We start from the raw sequence: 20552 nt of genomic DNA, 5'->3' as shown, positions 1-20552 counted from the left end.
CGGCACCGGGGAAACTGAGGCAGCGCCGGCACAACCCCCCCGCCGGGCACAGGGGACCCGTGGGGACACACAGCGACAGCCACGGGGCACGAGCCTCACCTGGGAGTTGGGGCGGCTGTTGGGGACATGGTCGGGGTGTCCCCGCTCGGGGCTCCAGGTGCCGGTCCGCTGGAACATCTCCTGGGCTCGCTGCGTCACCCAGGACTGGCTCTCCTTCATGTCCCCGTCCCGCGCGGCCCTGCGGGGCGGCGGCGCTCAGAGCCCCGGGAGCACCGGGGGAGCACCGGGGACACCGGGAGCACCGCGGACACCGGGAGCACTGGGGACCACTGGGGACACCGGGAGCACCGGGTGGCACTGGGGACACCGGGACCACTGGGGACACCGGCAGCACCGGGGACACCGGGACCGCTGGGGACACCGGGAGCACCGGGTGGCACTGGGGACACCGGGAGCATCGGGTGGCACTTACGGCTCCGCCGCGGGCGCCGCGTCCGGCCCCGGGGGCCCCTCCTGGGTGGGGGACGGAGGCTCCATGCGCTGGAACATCAGCGGCGTCCGGTTCTGCGGGGACACGGGAGGCTGGACACCGGGACACGGGACATGGGGACACCGGGACATGGGACATGGGGACACCGGGACATGGGATATGGGAACACGGGGACACTGGGACATGGGACATGGGACATGGGGACACCGGGACATGGGGACACCGGGATGTGGCTGGGATGCTCAGGGAAGGGATGAGAATATGGGGAGGGGACAGGGTTGGGGACACCGGAGGTGGCAGAGGAAAGGACGGGGCCGGGCCGGGGGCTGTGGGGACACTGCGGGGACCCTGCGGGGTGGCGGGGAGGGGACCCCGGGGGACAGTGGCCATGTCCCACCTGCTCCTCGCGCATGGCCTGCAGCTTCTTGGCCTTGCTCTGCCGGTAATACTCCATGATCATCATGGCCGCGTAGATCTTCCCCACCGTCAGGTCGGTGGCTGCGGGGACACGGGACAGTGGGGACAGTGCGGGGACAGCGGGGACACGGGACAGTGGGGACAGTGCGGGGACAGCGGGGACATGGGACAGTGGGGACAGTGCGGGGACAGCGGGGACACGGGACAGGGCGGGGACAGTGCGGGGACAGGGGACAATGCGGGGACAGTGCGGGGACAGCCAGGACACAGGACAGTGCGGGCAGTGAGGGGACAGCGGGGACAGTGCAGGGACAGTGCGGGGACACGGTTCACTGGGGACAGTGTGGGGACACGGGGCAGCGGGGACAGTGTGGGAACACGGGGCAGAGGGGACAGCTCAGGGACAGCGCGGGGACAGCGCAGGGACAACGGGGACAGCGCGGGGACAGCGCAGGGACAGCGGGGACAGCACGGGGACAGCAGGGCCCTTACACTTGTGGGGGGTGACAAGCAGGTCCAGGTTTTTGGGAGACAGGTTGGGCCAGATCGCGATCATCTCCTTGCGCAGCTCCGCGTCCATCTGCTGCTTGTCGGCCCCGCCTGCGGCGACACGCGGGTGACACGGGTGGCTCTGAGTATCCCCGGGGCCACCCCAACCCCGCCGGGACACGCGGGTGGCTCTGCGTGTCCCCGGGGCCACCCCAACCCCGCCGGGACACGCGCTCCCCTAAGCCCCCGTGTCCCCTGGTGTCCCTCCATGTCCCCGTGTCCCTATGGCCCTGTGTCCGTGTCCCCCAGTGTCCCCTGCGTCCCCCATGTCCCCCAATATCTCTCCGTGCCCCCCCGTGTCCCCGCTGTCCCTCCGTGTCCCCCCTTGTCCCCACATTCCCCGCTTGTCCCCCCGTGTCCCCGCTGTCCCCCCGTGTCCCCGCTGTCCCTCCGTGTCCCCCCTTGTCCCCACATTCCCCGCTTGTCCCCCCGTGTCCCTCCGTGTCCCCGCTGTCCCCCCGTGTCCCCGCTGTCCCCCCGCTGTCCCCCCATGTCCCCCCGTGTCCCCGCTGTCCCCGTGTCCCCGCCGTGTCCCCGCTGTCCCCCCGTGTCCCCGCTGTCCCCGTGTTCCCCCGTGTCCCCGCTGTCCCCGTGTCCCCGCTGTGTCCCCGCTGTGTCCCCGCTGTGTCCCCGTGTCCCCCCGTGTCCCCGTGTCCCCCCGTGTCCCCCCGTGTTCCCCCGTGTCCCCGCTGTGTCCCCGTGTTCCCCCGCTGTCCCCGTGTCCCGGTGTCCCCGCGTGCCTTTGGCGATTTTGATGTCGAGCGCGGTGCGGATCAGCGCCATCAGGGTGGAGTTGAAGTGCACCGTGTTGTCATCGGCCACCGGCAGGTCCATGCGGAGCAGCCGCTGCGGGGGTCGCAGGGGGTGGGGGGGGGTCAGCCGGCACCCCCAGCCCCCCAGCCCGGGGGGGGGGAGGGGGGGAGGGGCGGGGCTGGCGAGAAGGCGGGGGCCCCCCCCCCACGCCGCGCTGCGGGCGGGGAAACTGAGGCACGACCCCTTCCCCACCCCTCCCCTCCCCCCGGCCTCCCGCCTTCTCCCCGCGGAATTCCCATGCGGGGGGGGGGTGGGGAGGGGGCGCACGGCCAAGCAGGACCCCCAAAATCTTTATTTTGGGGGGGAGGGGCGGCGCATGCGGCTCATGCAGCGGGAATTGGGGGAGGGGGCTCATTCCCAGTCCCATTCCAGAGGGGTTTTTGGGGTGGGGTTTTTTTTTGGGGGGGGGGGCGCAATCCGGCATCCTGGGTGGGGGTGTTTGGGGGTGCGGGGGGGGGGACACACGCACGTGCGGGGGGGGCAGCGATGAGTTTGCCAAAGCTCAGCCCCGCGCCCCCTCCCCTCTCCAGGTACCCCTCCCAAAAATGAGGGGGGAGGGGCTCCTCTCCCCCCGGCCCCCCCCTCTCATGCAGCCCCGCGGGGGGGGGGGGGGAGGGGGGTGTGCAGAGCAGAGGGTGGAGCGAGCGATGCCGGGGGGGGAAACTGAGGCACGGACCCCCACTGTGCCCGACCCCACCACGATGCGGGACCCCCACCCCGCCCCCACCCCACGATGCAGCTCCGGAGCCCCCGCGGTTGGGGGGGAGGGGGGAGGGGCGGGGGTCGTGCAGCAGCCGGGGGGGACCGGGGGGGGCTCGTTGGGGGTAGAAGGAGGGGGCTGAGATGGGAGGGGTCCTTAAAAATGGGGCGCGCTGGGGGACCCCCGGTATGAGGATCATGGGGGGGACCCCAAAGTGGGGCGAGCCCAGTGGGGAGACCCCCAAAAGGAGATTTTTGGGGGGGGCCTGAAATGGGGGCTGGGGGGGGCGCTGAGCCCCACAAGGGACCCCAAAGGGGGGCTGGGGGGGGGACCCCAGTTTGGGGCTTTTAGGGCACCCCAAAGAGGGGGTGGGGGGTGCTGAGTCCCGTGAGGGACCCCAGGAGATCCTTGGGGGGGACCCCCAATGGGGGGGAGGGGCTGAGCCCTCCGAGGGACCCCAAATGGGTCTGGGGGTGTCTCGGTGGTCCCTCCGAGGGACCCCAAAAGGAAATCTCGGGGGGACCCCAAATGGGTCTGGGGGAGTCTCAGTGGTCCCTTCATGGAGACCCCAAATGGGTCTGGGGGAGTCTCGGCGGTCCCTTCATGGGGACCCCAAAGGGAAATCTCGGGGGGACCCCAAATGGGTCTGGGGGAGTCTCGGTGGTCCCTCCATGAGACCCCAAAAGGAAATCTCGGGGGGATCTTAGCGGGGTCCAGCTGAGCCCCAGGGGGACCCCAAAACCCCCTTTTGGGTGGGCAGCGGGAGGGGGGTTCCCCGTTTTCTTTCGGGGTGTGGGGGGGAGGGGCGCATCTTACCCAGCCCATCCTGGGGGGGCTCAGCAGGGGCCGGCGGCCGCAGGAGGGAAAAAAACCAAAAAAACCAAAAAAAAAAAAAAAAACCAAAACCCAAAATCCCCTAAAACCCCCCCAAAATAAGGCCGGGGGAGGCCGGGGTCGGGGGTCGCACGCCCCCCCGGGGGGGTTATTCTACCTTATAGGCCACGCGGGGGGGGCAGCTGGTGCCCAGCCCCAGCGGCGGCGACATGTGCCGCAGCATTTCGTACATGTCGGCGAGGGTCAGGCGGCCCCTGGGGGCGAGAAAGGAGGGGGGACACACCGGGGGGGGGTTAAACCGAGCAGGGGAAGGGGGGAAAGCGAATAAGAAGAGATTCTAAAAGAGTGGAAAAAAGAACGAGCGCGAAAAGATTTGAAATGAAAAAAATATAAAGGAAATTTGGCGAAAAAAAAAAAATAAAGTGATTAAAAAAATCGGGATAACGGAAATGATAAAAGGTGAAAATGGGATTGGAGGTGAGGGTTGGGAAGAGTAAAAAGAGGTGGAAAAGGTGATGGGGAAAATTAAAGGGTGAAAAAGGAAAATGAGGGTGTGTGGATGCAAAAAAAGTGGGAAAAAACGAATTAAAAGGTGAAAAAACGGTAAAGGTGATTTAAAAAATTGGGATAACGGAAATGATAAAAGGTGAAGATGGGATTGGGCGTGAGGGTTGGGAAGAATAAAAAGAGGTGGAAAAGGGGATGGGGAAAATTAAAGGGTGAAAAAGGAAAATGAGGGGGTGTGGATGCAAAAAAAGTGGGAAAAAACTAATTAAAAGGTGAAAAAAACGTTAAAAAAGAAATGGAAATGGAGGAAATGAAAAGGAGGAAAAAGTTCAGAAAGGAGAAAAGTTAAAAGGGGAAATGAAAAGTAATTAAATAATAGCGGTAATAAATGATAAATAAAAATAATCAAAGGTAAAAAGAACGAGAATAAAAAATGGAAATAATAAAAAGTAACGGTAATAATGGCAATAAAAATAATAATAATTATTATTTATTCGATATATTTAAATATTATAATATTATATAAATTATATATATATTTATTTATAGGTATAACTACATAAATTATATATAATATATTATATTATAATAATTATTAATATTATATAAAATATATAAAAATAACGATTATTTTTATTGCTATTATTTTTTTACTTTTTATCATTTTATATATTTTATTTCTATGTTGTTCTGTTTACTTTTTATTATTTTCATTGGTGAAAACCAAATGAAAATAGAGAAAAATAAAAATGATAAAAAAATCCGGATAATGATAAAAAATAAGAGAAGTTTTAAATAATTTGTAAATTAAGAAAAATCGGTTGAGTCATGAAAAGAAATAAAAAACAGGAGAATAAAATGATATAAAATTAATGGCATAAAAATAAAGTAATAAAAAATAATACGATGATTTTATAACTGAAACTGATGAAAAATAATAGAAATTAATAAAACCAATTATAAGTGATAATAATAAATAAATTAAATAATACATCGAATTATTAATAAAACCAATAAATTGATAAGGATTATGAGAAAAATGGCAATAATTAAATGATTAAAAATAATTTAAATAACAAAATAATTTTTTAAAAATTTATTTAATTATTTCAATTCATTTAATTAAATTAAATAAATAAATTAAAATAAAATAAAATAAGATCAAATTAAATTAATAAAATAAAATAAAATAAAATAAAATAAAATAAAATAAAATAATAAAATAACAATTTTAGCAGTGAGAAGGATAAAAGGAAGAAAACAACAGGGTGAGAAAATTAAATAATAAAAATATTTAAGTAATAAAAAATAATTAAGAAGATAAAAAGAATGAAGGAACAAAGGAAATTAATTAAGGGAAATAACAACATAAATAATTAGATAATGAAAATAATTAAAGCATGAAAGGAAGCCGGGAAAATAATTAATTAATGGAAGTAATTAATTAATGACAATAATTAAATAATGAAAAAAATCAAACAATGGAATAATGAAAACTTTAATTGAGTAATGAACAAATGAAAAACATTAATTAAAATTAAATAGTTAAATAATCCAATAATCCAATAATTAAATAATCAAATATTTAATCAAACAATCGAATATTTAAATAATTAAATAACGAAAGAATGACAAATAATTAAATTAAATGACGAAATAATGAATAATGGAAATTAAATAATGGAAAACAAATATCGGAATAGTTAAATAATAAAAATTGATAAAGGAATAAAAATGAAATGATTTTAAAAAAGGAAAAAATTAAATAATGAAATAAATAATGAAGATTTCAAAGAGGGAAATAAATATTTAAATAATTAAAACCACAAAAAAATAATAAAAAATAAAATATTGAAAATTAAACATTTAAATAATTAAGTAATAAAAAATTAAATAATCCAATAATTGTTCAATGAAATAATTAAATAATGGAAGAATTCGATAATGAAAAAATTTGAGAACGAAAAAATTTTACCATGAAAATAACTGATAAGTTAATAAATAATTTAATAATGAGAAAAATTAATTAGGGGGAAATAATAACGAAATAATTGAATAATGCAAAAAAAATCGAATAAGGAAAAAAATGAATCATGAAAAAATTGAGTAATGGAAAAATCGAATAATTAAAAAATTAAATAATGAAAAAATTGAGTAATGGAAAAATGGGATAATTAAAAAATTAAATAATGAAAACATTAAATTATGAAAGAATTGAATAATTAAAAAATTTAATGATGAAAAAATTGAAGAATGAAAAAATTAAAGGATGAAAATTTGAATAATGGAAAAATTGAATAATTAAAAAATTAAATAATGAAAATATTAAATAATGAAAAAATTGAGTAATGGAAAAATTGAATAATTAAAAAAATTAATAATGAAATAATTGAGTAATGAAAACATTAAATAATGCAAACATTAAATTATGAAAAAATTGAATAATAGAAAAATTAAATAATAAAATTAAATCATGAAAAAATTGAATAATGAAAAAATTGAATAATGGAAAAATTGAATAATGAAAAAGATGATGAAAAAATGAAATTATGAAAAAATAGAATAATTTAAAAATTGAATAATTAAAAAAATTAAATAATGCAAATAAAAACCTGAATAACGATTTCAAAACCAAAAATAATTTCACAACAAAAAAAAAAAATAAAAAACCCCGAGAACAAAAATGCAACGAGGAACCGAACCCCAAAAATGAACAAAACCAGAACCCAAAGCGAGGCCAGAAATTCCCATCTCGGGGGGGCCCCAATTTGGGGAGGGGTCCCCAGTTTGGGGGTGACCCATGGCAGGGGGTCCCCAATTTGGGGGTGACCCAATGGGGAGGGGTCCCCAATTTGGGGTGACCCAATGGGGAGGGGTCCCCAGTGTGGGGGTGACCCAATGGGGAGGGGTCCCCAATTTGGGGGTGACCCATGGGGAGGGGTCCCCAGTTTGGGGGTGACCCAATGGGGAGGGGTCCCCAATTTGGGAGTGACCCATGGCAGGGGGTCCCCAGTTTGGGGTGACCCAATGGGGAGGGGTCCCCAATTTGGGGGTGATCCATGGCAGGGGGTCCCCAGTTTGGGGTGACCCAATGGGGAGGGGTCCTCAAAGGGGGGTTCCTCAATTTGGGGGTCCCCATACCCGGGGGGCTTCCTCAGTTTGAGGTTCCTCAATTTGGGGGTCCCCAATGGGGGTTCCCCAATTTGGGGTTCCCCAATGGAGGGTGCCCCCATGGGGACCCCAATTTGGGGGTGCCCCATACCGAGGGGGTTCCCCAGTTTGAGGTGCCCCAATGGGGGGGGTTCCCCCATACCGGGGGTTCCCCATGACTGAGGGTTCCCCAATTCGGGGTTCCCCATGGGGGGGTTCCCCATACCGGGGGGGTTCCCCAATTTAGGGCTCCCCAATTGGGGGGGTTCCCCATGCCAGGGGGCTTCCCCACTTTGGGATTCCCCAATTGGGGGGGTTCCCCATGCCAGGGGGATTCCCCAGTTTGGGGTTCCCCATACCGGGGGGGGGTTCCCCAATTTTGGGTTCCCCAATTTGGGGTTCCCCATACCGGGGGGGTTCCCCAATTTAAGGCTCCCCAATGGGGGGGGTTCCCCATGCCAGGGAGGTTCCCCACTTTGGGTTCCCCATACCGGGGCGTTCCCCACTTTGAGATTCCCCAATGGCGGGGGTTCCCCAATTTAGGGCGCCCCAATGGGGGGTTTCCCCTATTTGGGGGTCCCCATGGGAGGTTCCCCATACCGGGGGGGTTCCCCAATTTAAGGCTCCCCAATGGGGGGGGTTCCCCATGCCAGGGGGTCGCGCAGGGCGGGGGGGTTGGGGGGGTGGTTTCCCCATGCCGGGGTGGGTTCCCCATGCCGGGGGGAGGGGGGGGGGTTCCCCATGCCGGGGGGGGTCGCGCAGGGGGGGCGGGGCGGGGCGGGGGGGGCTCCATGCCGGGGGTATATAGATATACGGCACGTATATGTATATACGGCACCGGGAAGCGCATTCCAGCCCCGGGCGGGGGGCGCGGGGGGCGAACCTTGCAGGCCACCCTATGGGGGCATTTCTTGCCCAGCCCCAGGGGAGGGGAGATCACGCGCAACAAACTGTACATGTCCCGGTAGTGGATGCGCCCGCTGCAAGAGACACACGTTAGTGGGGGCGGGACCCCCCGGGACCCCCCCCGGCCGGGAGAGGCACCGTAGTGGGGGATGGGGAGGTTTGGGGATCGGAGACCCCCGCCCCGGAACCCCCCCGGGCACGGAGGGGCACCAAAGGGGAGGTTTGGGAATCAGAGACCCCCACCTCGGAACCCCCCCGGGACCCCCCGGGAACCCCCCGGGCCTTAGGGGAGGTTTGGGAATCGGAGACCCCCGCCCCGGAACCCCCCCGGGCAGGGAGGGGCACCTAAGGGGAGGTTTGGGGATCGGAGACCCCCGCCCCGAAACCCCCCCGGACTTGAGGGGTACCTTAGGGGAGGTTTGGGGATCGGAGACCCCCGCCCAGAAACCCCCCCGGGATGGGGCGGGGGCTACAGGACCCCCCAGGACCCCCCCGAGATGATTCGGGCCCCCCATTCTCCCCTCCCCGGGGGCTCCAGGGACCACTCGGGACCCCTAAAGGATCCCTTCAGCTGCTGGGGAGGGGGCGTGGAAGCCCCTGCTGGGGAGGGGGGACACACCGGGGGGGGCTCGGGGGAGTCTCGGGTGCCGTTTCTGCCCCCTCCCCACGGAGACCCCGCGGGGACCGGGACGCGACCCCCCCGTGTCCCCTGGGAGGGGTCCGGGGGTCCGGGGGTGTCCCCGGGGAGGGGTCCGGGGGTCCGGGGGTGTCCCCTGGGAGGGGTCCGGGGGTGTCCCCGGTGCTGGGGAGGGGTCCGGGGGTGTCCCCAGGGAGGGGTCTGCGGGGTCCGGGGGTGTCCCCGGGGAGGGGTCGGGGGTCCGGGAGTGTCACCTGAGCTGGGGAGGGGTCCTGGGGTGTCCCCAGGGAGGGGTCTGCGGGGTCCGGGGGTGTCCCCGCAGTCCGGGGGTATCCCCGGGGAGGGGTCAGGGGGTCCGGGGGTGTCCCCTGGGAGGGGTCCCCGGGGGTGTCCCCTGGGAGGGTTCCGCAGGGTCCAGGGGTGTCCCCGGGCTCCGGGGGTGTCCCTGAGCCCCCCCGCGCCCCCCGGGGGTCCTTACCAGGCCGCGGGGTCGTACTCGGCCCAGACCCGCACGTACTCGTCCAGGTGGTGCGGGCCCAGGATGGACGAGTCGCGGGTCAGGTACTCGAAGTTGTCCATGATGACGGCCACGAACAGGTTCAGCATCTGCGGGGGCGGGGAGGGGGCTCAGGGGGGCGGGGAGGGGGCTCGGGGGGGGTGAAAGGGGGGGCGCGGGGAGGGGGCTCAGGGGGCGCGGGGAGGGGTCTCAGGGGGGCGGGGAGGGGGCTCGGGGGGGTGAAAGGGTGGGCTCGGGGAGGGGGCTCAGGGGGCGGAGAGGGGGGCGCGGGGCCCCCAGAGCCCCCCAGAACCTCCAGGGAGAGGAGAGGGATGAGGGAAGGAGTGGGGTCTGGGGGCATTGGGGGGGGATTTGGGTCTGGGGGCACAGAGGGGGTCTGGGGGCACTGGGGGGGGATTTGGGTCTGGGGGCACTGGGGGGGGATTTGGGTCTGGGGGCACAGAGGGGGTCTGGGGGCACTGGGGGAGGATTTGGGTCTGGGGGCACAGAGGGGATCTGGGGGCACTGGGGGTGGTTTTGGGTCTGGGGGGCACGGGGGAGGACTGGGGATCCCCTCGGGGGGCTCACCAGGAAGGAGCAGGGTCTGGGGGCGCTGGGGGGGGTCTGGGGGGGCACTGGGGGTGGTTTTGGGTCTGGGGGCACAGAGGGGGTCTGGGGGCACTGGGGGGGATTTGGGTCTGGGGGCACAGAGGGGGTCTGGGGGCACTGGGGGGGGATTTGGAGACACGGGGTGGGTCTGGGGGGCACGGGAGAGTTTCGGGTCTGGGGGCACAGTGGGGATTTGGGGGGCACAGGGGGGATTTGGGGGGCACTGGGGGGGCACAGGAGGGATTTGGGGGGCACAGGGGGGTCTGAGGGCACAGGGGGGATTTGGGGGGCACTGGGGGGACACAGGGGGGATTTGGGGGGCACTGGGGGGGCACAGGGAGGATTTGGGGGGCACAGGGGGGTCTGAGGGTGCACAGGGGGGATTTGGGGACCCCCCCAGCGCTCACCAGGAAGGAGCAGAGGAAGATGAAGGACACGAAGTAGAAATAGGCGAACTCGTTGCCGCACTCGTCCTCCTTGATGCCGGAATTCTCATCGCACGGCTTCCCGCTCAGGCACGACAGCATGATCTCGTGCCACGCCTCGCCCGTGGCACTCCTGGGGACACACGTGTGACATGTGACACAGCATGATCTCGTGCCACGCCTCACCCGTGGCACTCCTGGGGACACACGTGTGACATGTGACACAGCATGATCTCGTGCCACGCCTCGCCCGTGGCACTCCTGGGGACACACGTGTGACATGTGACACAGCATGATCTCGTGCCACGCCTCGCCCGTGGCACTCCTGGGGACACACGTGTGACATGTGACACAGCATGATCTCGTGCCACGCCTCGCCCGTGGCACTCCTGGGGACACACGTGTGACATGTGACACAGCATGATCTCGTGCCACGCCTCGCCCGTGGCGCTCCTGGGGACACACGTATGACATGTGACACAGCATGATCTCGTGCCACGCCTCGCCGGTGGCGCTCCTGGGGACACACGTATGACATGTGACACAGCATGATCTCGTGCCACGCCTCGCCGGTGGCGCTCCTGGGGACACACGTGTGACATGTGACACAGCATGATCTCGTGCCACGCCTCGCCCGTGGCACTCCTGGGGACACACGTGTGACATGTGACACAGCATGATCTCGTGCCACGCCTCGCCCGTGGCACTCCTGGGGACACACGTGTGACATGTGACACAGCATGATCTCGTGACACGCCTCGCCCGTGGCACTCCTGGGGACACACATGTGACATGTGACGTGTGACATGTGACAGTCACGGGGGGGACACAGGGGTGGACATGGGGAGGGGACACAGCGGCGCAGATCTCATGGGGTGGGTGACACCAGGGTGACACTGGGTGGCACTGTGGACCGTGCTGGGGGGGCACTGGGTACCTGGGTGATGCTGGGGTGACACCGGGTGACACTGGGTGACACTGGGTGACACAGGATGACACCACGGTGACACTGGGGTGACACTGGGGTGACACTGGGGTGACACTGGGTACCCAGGTGATATCCGGGTGACACCGGGGTGACACAGGGGTGACACTGGGTACCCGGGTGATATCAGGGTAGCACTGGGGTGACATGGGGTGACATGGGGTGACACTGGGGTGACACTGGGGTGACACCAGGTGACACTGGGGTGACATGGGGTGACACGGGGTGACATGGGGTGACACCGGGGTGACACCAGGTAACACCAGGTGACAGTGGGGTGACACAGGGTGACACGGGGTGACAGTGGGATGACACAGGGTGACACAGGGTGACACGGGGTGACACAGGGTGACCCCAGGTGACCCCAGGTGACGGTGGGTGCCAGCCCGGCTCACCTGAAGAGCAGCATCAGCGCCTGGAAGAAGGTTCTGAAGTTGTTGTGTTGGGTGATGGCCGATTCATCGTCCTCCTCCTCGATCCCGATGTTCCCGAACACCTGCGGGTGTGGGGACAGCTCGGGGGGGCTGGGAGGGCACCTGGACCTGGGGTGTCATCTGTACCCCTGGGGGGGCACCTGGACCTGGGGTGTCACCTGTACCCCTGGGGGGGCACCTGGACCTGGGGGGGCACCTGGACCCCTGGGGGGGCACCTGGACCTGGGGGGGCACCTGGACCTGGGGGGGCACCTGGACCCCTGGGGGGTCACCTGGACCTGGGGGGGTTACCTGGACCCCTGGGGGTGTCATCTGTACCTGGGGGTGTCATCTGTACCCCTGGGGGTGTCACCTGGACCTGGGGGTGTCACCTGTACCCCTGGGGGGGTCACCTGGACCTGGGGGTGTCACCTGGACCTGGGGGGGGCACCTGGACCTGGGGGTGTCATTGGTACCCCAGGGGTGTCACCTGGACCTGGGGGGTCATCTGGACCTGGGAGTGTCACCTGGACCTGGGGGGGGCACCTGGACCTGGGGGGGGCACTTGGACCTGGGGGGAGCACCTGCCCCCCCCGGGGGTCTCACCTGTCGGGGGTCTCACCTGCCCCCCCCGGGGGGGGTCTCACCTGTCGGGGGTCTCACCTGCATGCCGATGATGGCGTAGATGAAGAACAGCATGGCGATCAGCAGGCACACGTAGGGCAGGGCCTGGAGACACAGCGGGGACGGTCAGGGGGGGACGGGGGGGATTTGGGGGGCCAGGGAGGCTTTGGGGGGCCAGGGGGGATCCCCGAGGGGGGTTTGGGGGTCTGGGGGAGGTTGGGAGGTCAGGGGGGGTTTGGGAGGACGGGGGGATTTGGGGGGCACAGGGGGGGTTTGGGGGGCCCAGGGGGGGCTCGGGGATCCAGGGGGGACCCCCGGGGGGGTTTTGGGGGGCCCAGGGGGGTTTTGGGGTCACCTTGAAGGACTGGACGAAGGTCCAGAGCAGGATGCGGATGGTGTAGCCCTGGCGCAGGAGCTTGATGAGCCGGGGGGCCCAGGGGGGTTGGGGGGTTTGGGGGTTTGAGAGGGGATTTGGGGTTCCTGGGGGGTTTTGGGGGGCCCAGGGGGGTTTTGGGGTCACCTTGAAGGACTGGACGAAGGTCCAGAGCAGGATGCGGATGGTGTAGCCCTGGCGCAGGAGCTTGATGAGCCGGGCGGCGCGGAACAGGCGCAGGAAGCTCAGGTTGATGAAATTGTTCTGGTTGGGGGGGGGGGACACAAAAATGGGGTGAGGGGGGAAGGGAACCCCGAGAACGGGGCCGGGGGAGGGGAGGAGAGGGGAGGGGGTCCCCACCCACCCCGAACTCCGTCACCAGGATGTCCGTGATGCTGCCCAGCACCGTCACGAAGTCGAAGATGTTCCAGGCGTCGCGGAAATAATTCTGGGAAAGGGGAAGGGGGGGGGAAAAGGGATGTGGGGTCCCGGATCTTGGGGTACCCCCGAGCTGGACCCCCCAAACCTCAGGGTGGATCCCTGAGATCCCCCCGAGATCCCGGGGACAGATCTGGGGCGCTCGTCCCGTCAGCTCCCCGGGATCTCCCGAGGTCTCGGGGTCTCCCGAGGTTTTGGGGTCCCCCCAGGTTTTGGGGGGTCCCTGAGGCTGCCCCGGCGGTCTGGGGGTCCCCCCAAGCCCGGGGTCCCCCGTACCAGGACACCGAAGGCCATGATCTTGAGGAGACACTCGAGGGAGAAGAGGGAGGTGAAGACGTTGTTGAACATCTTGAGAACGTACTCGTAGGTGTCGGAGGCGTCGTAGAACTGCGGGGACAGCGCGGGAACGTGGGGACAGGGGTGTGGGGAGGGGGCGGCCCCTGGGGGACAGGGACAGCCCTGGGAGACAGGGACAGCCCCAGGGGTGATCCCAGGGGGACAGGGACAGCCCCAAGGGTGTCCCCAGGGGGAAAGGGACAGCCCCAAGGGTGTCCCCGGGGGGAAAGGGACAGCCCCAAGGGTGTCCCCGGGGGGACAGGGACAGCCCCAAGGGTGTCCCCAGAGGGACAGGGACAGCCTCAGGGGGACAGGGACAGCCCCAGGGGTGATCCCAGGGGGACAGGGACAGCCCCAGGGGGACAGGGACAGCCCCGGGGGACAGGGACAGACCCAGGGGTGATCCTGGGGCAGGGGATGGATCCTGGGGGTGTCCCCAGGGGGACAGGGACAGCCCCGGGGGACAGGGACAGACCCAGGGGGACAGGGACAGCCCCGGGGGACAGGGACAGCCCCAGAGGGACAGGGGTGTGGGGAGGGGGCGGCCCCAGGGGGACAGCGACAGCCCCGGGGGACAGGGACAGCCCCAGGGGTGATCCCAGGACAGGGGATGGATCCTGGGGGTGTCCCCAGGGGGACAGGGACAGCTCCAGGGGTGTCCCCAGGGGACCAGAACAGCTCCCAGGGGGAACAGAGGTGCAGGACAAGGCCAGGACCCAGGAATGGACCCGGAGAAGATCAGATCCACTCTCCAGGACAAACTCGGGGGGCTGCAGAACCGGGGAGACCCGGGGGGGCACGGAACACCCCCGGGGGGGCTCAGGGGGGGCTGTAGAAACAGGGAGACCCAGGAGGGCTCACGGGGGGCTGCGAACACCCCCGGGGGGACTCAGGGGGGCTGCGAACACCCCCGGGGGGGGCTCAGGAGGGGCTGGGAACACCCTTGGAGGGGCTCAGGGGGCTCTGCAAACACCCTGGGGGGGCTCAGGAGGGGCTGCAAACACCCCCGGAGGGGCTCACGGGGGGCTGCAAACACCCCTGGGGGGGCTGCAAACACGCCCAGGAGGGCTCAGGGGGGGCTGCAGAACTGGGGAGACCCAGGAGAGCTCACGGGGGGCTGCAAACACCCCCGGGGGGGCTCAGGAGGGGCTGGGAACACCCTTGGAGGGGCTCAGGGGGGGCTGCAAACACCCTGGGGGGGCTCAGGGGGCTCTGCAAACACCCTGGGGGGGCTCACGGGGGGCTGCAAACCCCCCCGGGGGGGCTCCCCGGCCCCCCCAGCCCCATCCCCACCCACCTTCATCATGAGCACGATGGTGTTGAGGGCGATCATGGCCATGATGGTGTACTCGAAGGGCGGCGACACCACGAACTGCCACATGCGGTACTGGAAGCTCTGGCGGTTCTGGGGCATGTGCCGGGTCAGCGGTTTGGCGCTGATGGCGAAGTCGATGCATGCTCTCTGTGGGGAGGGGGACACACGGCGGGGGCGTCACCCACCCTGGTGCGGACCCCTCCCCAAATTCGCGCAGAGCCGAGGCCGCTCGCCCCCACCTCGTTCTTCTCCAGGCTGTACTCCTCCATCATCTTGTCGCCCTGCTCCTGGAAGGTGATGATGATGAGGGCCACGAAGATGTTGACGAAGAAGAAGGGGAAGACGACGAAATAGACGACGTAGAAGATGGACATCTCCATGCGGTACCCGGGGCTCGGGCCCTGGTTCTCGTACGTGGCGTCCACAGAGTGCTTGAGGACCCTGTGGGGGCAGCGAGGGGCTGGGGGTCCCTCTGGAGCCCCCAGACCCAAATCCCTGCGGGGGCAGCGAGGGGCTGGGGGTCCCTCTGGAGCCCCCAGACCCAAATCCCTGCGGGGGCAGCAAGGGGCTGGGGGTCCCTCTGGAGACCCCAGACCCAAATCCCTGTGGGGGCAGCGAGGGGCTGGGGGTCCCTCTGGAGACCCCAGACCCAAATCCCTCTGGAGCCCCCAGACCCAAATCCCTCTGGAGCCCCCAGAACCCTCTGGAGCCCCCAGACCCAAATCCCTCTGGAGACCCCAGACCCAAATCCCTCTGGAGACCCCAAACTCAAATCCCTGCAGGGGCAGCGAGGGGCTGGGGGTCCCTCTGGAGCCCCCAGACCCAAATCCCTCTGGAGCCCCCAGACCCAAATCCCTCTGGAGACCCCAGACCCAACTCCCTGCGGGGGCAGCGAGGGGCTGGGGTCCCACTGGAGCCCCCAGAACCCTCTGGAGCCCCCAGACCCAAATCCCTGCAGCCTTACTGTGGGACGGGCTGGGGGTCCCTCTGGAGCCCCCAGACCCAAATCCCTCTGGAGCCCCCAGACCCAAATCCCTCTGGAGCCCCCAGAACCCTCCGGAGTCCCCAGACCCAAATCCCTGCGGGGGCAGCAAGGGGCTGGGGGTCACTCTGGAGACCCCAGACCCAAATCCCTCTGGAGCCCCCAGACCCAAATCCCTGCAGGGGCAGCGAGGGGCTGGGGGTCCCTCTGTAGCCCCCAGAGCCCTCTGGAGACCCTAGACCCAAATCCCTGCAGCCTCACTGTGGGACGGGCTGGGGGTCCCTCTGCTGCCCCCCAGACCCCTCTGGAGCCCCCAGACCCAAATCCCTCTGCTTGCCCCCGACCCCTCTGGAGCCCGCAGACCCCTCTGCAGCCCCCAGCCCCAAATCCCTTCAGCCTCACTGTGGGACGGGCTGGGGGTCCCTCTGCCCCACCCCCCCCAGACCCCTCCGGAGCCCCCAGCCCCAAATCCCCACAGCCTTACTGCGGCCACCCCTCTCCGGTGGAGACGGTGAAGAGCGTGAGCAGCGCCCAGAGCACGTTGTCGTAGTGGAACTCGTACTTCTTCCACTCGCGCTTCTGCGCCTTCACCTCGTTGTCCTTCTCGTACACCAGGTACTCGCCCCTGCCCGGGGAGGGGCGGTGGGCGAGGGCCGGGGGGGGTCCGGGGGGTCCCTCCCGGCCGGGCCGTACCTGCAGTCCTTCTCAAACTCCTTGGACTCGTCGGTGCAGTAGAAGAACTTTCCCTTGAAGAGCTGCACGGCCACCACGGCGAAGATGAACATGAAGAGCATGTAGACGATGAGGATGTTGAGGACATTCTTCAGCGAGTTCACCACGCAGTCGAACACGGCCTGGGGTGGGTGGGGTGGGGGGGGGGCTCAGCACCGCTGCTCGGGACCCCCCGGAATAACCCTCGGAATTATCCCACCCCCCCCAACCCCGGAGCCCACCTTGAGCTTGGGGAGCCTCTTGATGGTCTTGAGGGGCCGCAGGACGCGGAGGACGCGCAGGGATTTGATGGTGTTAATGTCCTTCCCTTTGCTGCTGCCGCTGCGGGGGCGAGCGGGGGGCGTGGGACCCCTGCAACCCCCCCGGGACCCCCAGCAGGACCCGCTGGGGGGGGGGGGTGTCCCATCCCCTCCCCCCCTCTTCCCGCCCTCCCCTCCCCCCCCCCGCGCTCATCACACGTTCAGCTGAGGCGGTTTTTGGGGGGTGTGGGGGGTGTCAGGGGTGGGAATTTGGGGAGGGGGAGCGAGGCACGAGCACGAGCACGAGGAGAGGACGAGGACGGAGACGAAGGCAGAAGGATTTACCGTGAGCTGCTCCTGCGGCGGAGGCAGAGAAGCGGAGAGACAAGGCACGGTCAGAGCCCCCCCCTGGCACCCCCGGACCCCCCCGAGGGACGGGGGGAGACCCCCGGGGCAGCCCCAGCTCCCGGAAGGAGATCGGGGTCTGCTCCGGGTTTACTCCGGCTTTACTCGGGGGCTGCTCAGTCTCATGGGAGGTGCTCAGCCCAGGAGGCCCAGTTACTCATGGGATGCTCAGCCTTTACTTAGAGGATGCCCAGTTATTCAGGGGATGCTCAGCCTTTACTCAGGGGATACCCAGTTACTCAGGGGATGCTCAGCCTTTACTCAGGGGATACCCAGTTACTCAGGGGATGCTCAGCCTTTACTTAGAGGATACCCAGTTACTCAGGGGATGCTCAGCCTTTACTCAGGGGATGCCCAGTTACTCAGGGGATGCTCAGCCTTTACTTAGAGGATGCCCAGTTGCTCAGGGGATGCTGAGCCCAGGATGCGCAGTTACTCATGGGATGCTCAGCCTTTACTTAGAGGATGCCCAATTACTCAGGGGATGCTCAGTCTTTACTAGGAGGATGCTCAGCCTTTACTTTAGGGCTGCTCAGATACCCAGGGGTTGCTCAGCTACTCGGGGGATGCTCAAGCTTTACTCAGGGGATGCTCAAGCTTTACTCAGGGGATGCTCAGCCTTTAATCAGGGGATGCTCAAGCTTTACTCAGGGGATGCTCAAGCTTTACTCAGGGGATGCTCAGCTACTCGGGGCATGCTCAAGCTTTACTCAGGGGATGCTCAAGCTTTACTCAGGGGATGCTCAGCCTTTACTCAGGGGATGCTCAGCCTTTACTCGGGGGATGCTCAGCCTTTACTTGGAGGATTGCTCAGTTACTCAGGGGATGCTCAGCCTTTACTCAGGGGATGCTCAAGCTTTACTTGGAGGATGCTCAGCCTTTATTCAGGGGATGCTCAAGCTTTACTTGGAGGATGCTCAGCCTTTATTCAGGGGATGCTCAAGCTTTACTCAGGGGATGCTCAGCATTTACTCAGAGGATAATCAGCCTTTACTCAGGGGATGCTCAGCCTTTACTCAGGGGATGCTCAGCCTTTACTCAGGGGATGCTCAAGCTTTACTCAGGGGATGCTCAAGCTTTACTCGGGGGATGCTCAAGCTTTACTCGGGGGATGCTCAGCCTTTACTCGGGGGATGCTCAGCCTTTACTTGGAGAATTGCTCAGTTACTCAGAGAATACTCAGCCTTTACTCGGGGGATGCTCAGCCTTTACTTGGAGAATTGCTCAGTTACTCAGAGGATGCTCAGCCTTTACTCAGGGGATGCTCAGCCTTTACTCAGGGGATGCTCAGCCTTTAAGGCTGCTCGGACACCTTTCCTCAGGGGATTCTCCCCCTTTCCTCGGGGGGTTGAGGGTCCCTCGGGGGTTACTCAGCCCTTACTCGCGGCTTGCTCCTGGTTGCCCGCCACACCGAGACGGGGACGGTGACAGGACGACACAGACGCGGTGACAAGCGGCCGAGGACGGACGTCAAGCGACAACAGCGAGCGCGGGCAGCGGGACAGACCCCACTTTGGGGAGGGGGCGGCACCGGGAGACCCCCCCCCCACACCCTCCCCGTGTCCCCCTCCCCTCCCCCCGGGGCCACTCACGTGAAGGCGAAGGCCACCAGAGCCCCGCTGACCACGATGAAATCCAGAATGTTCCACAGGTCCCGGAAGTAGGCACCTTGGTGAAGCACCAGCCCCAGGTCCACCATCTGCGGGGGGATGATGTGGGGAGGGGGTGTCAGGGGGGGCTCCGGGGGGACCCCCCCAGCCCTGCGGACCCTCCCCCCGCTCACCTTGATCACCATCTCGAAGGTGAAGACCCCCGTGAAGACGTAATCGAAGTAGCGCAGCACCTGGGGGGGAGGGGGGGCAAGGATGGGACACCCCCGGCAGCCGCAGCACCCGGAGATCCCCAGGAGCCCCCCGGGACCCCCCCAGGACCCCTCCAGCACCCCGGGAGTCCCCAGGACACTCCGAGAACCCCAGGACCCCCTCTGGACCCCCCCAGGGCCCAAGGACTCCCCAGGACCCCCCGAGCACCCCAAGACTCCCCAGGACCCCCCCTGGACCCCTCCAGAACCCTGGGGACTCCCCAGGACCCCAGGACCCCTCAGCACCCCCCCCCAGCACCCCGGGACTCCTCAGGACCTCCCGAGCACCCCGAGAGTCCCCAGGACCCCCCCAGCATCCCCCGAGCACCCCAGGACCCCCCAGCACCCCCCCAAGATCCCCCCAGCACTCCGGGAACCCCCAGGACCCCCTCAGCCCCCCCCCCCCAGCACCCCGGGACTCCTCAGGAACCCCCCAGGACCCCCCCAGCACCCCAGGACTCCCCAGGTTCCCAGGACCCCCCCAGGACCCCCCAGCACCCCGGGACTCCTCAGGACCCCCCCCCCAGGACTCCCCCAGGACCCCCCCAGCACCCCGGGACTCCCCAGGAACCCCCCAGCACCCCGGGGACTCCCAGGACCCCCCCAGGACCCCCCCATGACCCCTGGACTCCCCAGGACCCCCCCCAGGACTCCCCAGGACCCCCCCCAGCACCCCGGGACCCCCAGCACCCCGGGACCCCCAGCACCCCGGGACCCCGCAGCACCCCTGCCGCGGGGGTCGCGGCGGGCGGCAGAGGGCGGGCAGGGGTCTCACGTTGTTGCGGGGGGCGTTGGGCTGCACGGGGTCCTCGGCGGCGAGCGCGATGCTGCTCATGGCGATCACCATGAGGATGCACATCTCGAAATAGCGCAGGTTCACGATGTAGTGACACAGCCGCCGGAACCTGGGGGGCACACGCTGAGGGGGGACCCCCGCACCCCGCCAGGACCCCCCGAACCCCGCCGGGACCCCCCCGCACCCCGCCGGGACCCCCCGAACCCCGCCAGGAACCCCCCGGACCCCCCTGTCCCTCCCCCGAACCCCGCCAGGAACCCCCCGGACCCCCCTGTCCCCCCCCGAACCCCGCTAGGAAACCCCCGGACCGCGCCAGGACCCCCCGGACCCCGCTGTCCCCCCCCAGACCCCCCAGACCCCTCTGTCCCCCCAGACCCCTCTGTCCCCCCAGACCCCCCTGTCCTGTCCCCCCCGAACCCCTCTGTCCCCCCCGAACCCCCTGTCCCCCCGGACCCCTCTGTCCCCCAGACCCCGCTGTCCCCCCGAACCCCCCTGCCCCCGCCGAACCCGCTGTCCCCCA

The 20552-nt window shown here is 61.3% G+C and overlaps 1 protein-coding gene across 1 annotated transcript in view; it reads right to left on the bottom strand.

The window, feature by feature from the left end:
* Positions 1–20552, bottom strand: part of CACNA1A (calcium voltage-gated channel subunit alpha1 A) — a 52369-nt gene that overhangs the window by 7253 nt on the left and 24564 nt on the right. The window contains exons 22-42 of the mRNA XM_086871247.1: positions 20012–20141; positions 19159–19218; positions 18968–19074; positions 16953–17052; positions 16693–16853; positions 16484–16624; positions 15257–15458; positions 15000–15164; positions 13643–13753; positions 13293–13376; positions 13076–13192; positions 12595–12660; positions 11914–12014; positions 10516–10666; positions 9482–9609; positions 8344–8440; positions 2197–2302; positions 1400–1507; positions 888–988; positions 473–564; positions 100–238 (exon numbers count right to left, since the gene is read on the bottom strand). Coding sequence (XP_086727373.1) covers positions 100–238; positions 473–564; positions 888–988; positions 1400–1507; positions 2197–2302; positions 8344–8440; positions 9482–9609; positions 10516–10666; positions 11914–12014; positions 12595–12660; positions 13076–13192; positions 13293–13376; positions 13643–13753; positions 15000–15164; positions 15257–15458; positions 16484–16624; positions 16693–16853; positions 16953–17052; positions 18968–19074; positions 19159–19218; positions 20012–20141 — 2467 coding nt within the window. The remainder of the gene's footprint in view (positions 1–99; positions 239–472; positions 565–887; positions 989–1399; positions 1508–2196; positions 2303–8343; positions 8441–9481; positions 9610–10515; positions 10667–11913; positions 12015–12594; positions 12661–13075; positions 13193–13292; positions 13377–13642; positions 13754–14999; positions 15165–15256; positions 15459–16483; positions 16625–16692; positions 16854–16952; positions 17053–18967; positions 19075–19158; positions 19219–20011; positions 20142–20552) is intronic.

This window comes from Cyanistes caeruleus, chromosome 35 (assembly GCF_971803275.1).
Source record: "Cyanistes caeruleus chromosome 35, bCyaCae1.hap1.1, whole genome shotgun sequence".
In the NCBI taxonomy this organism is placed as follows: domain Eukaryota; kingdom Metazoa; phylum Chordata; class Aves; order Passeriformes; family Paridae; genus Cyanistes; species Cyanistes caeruleus.
This window is presented reverse-complemented; position numbering and strand designations above follow the sequence as displayed.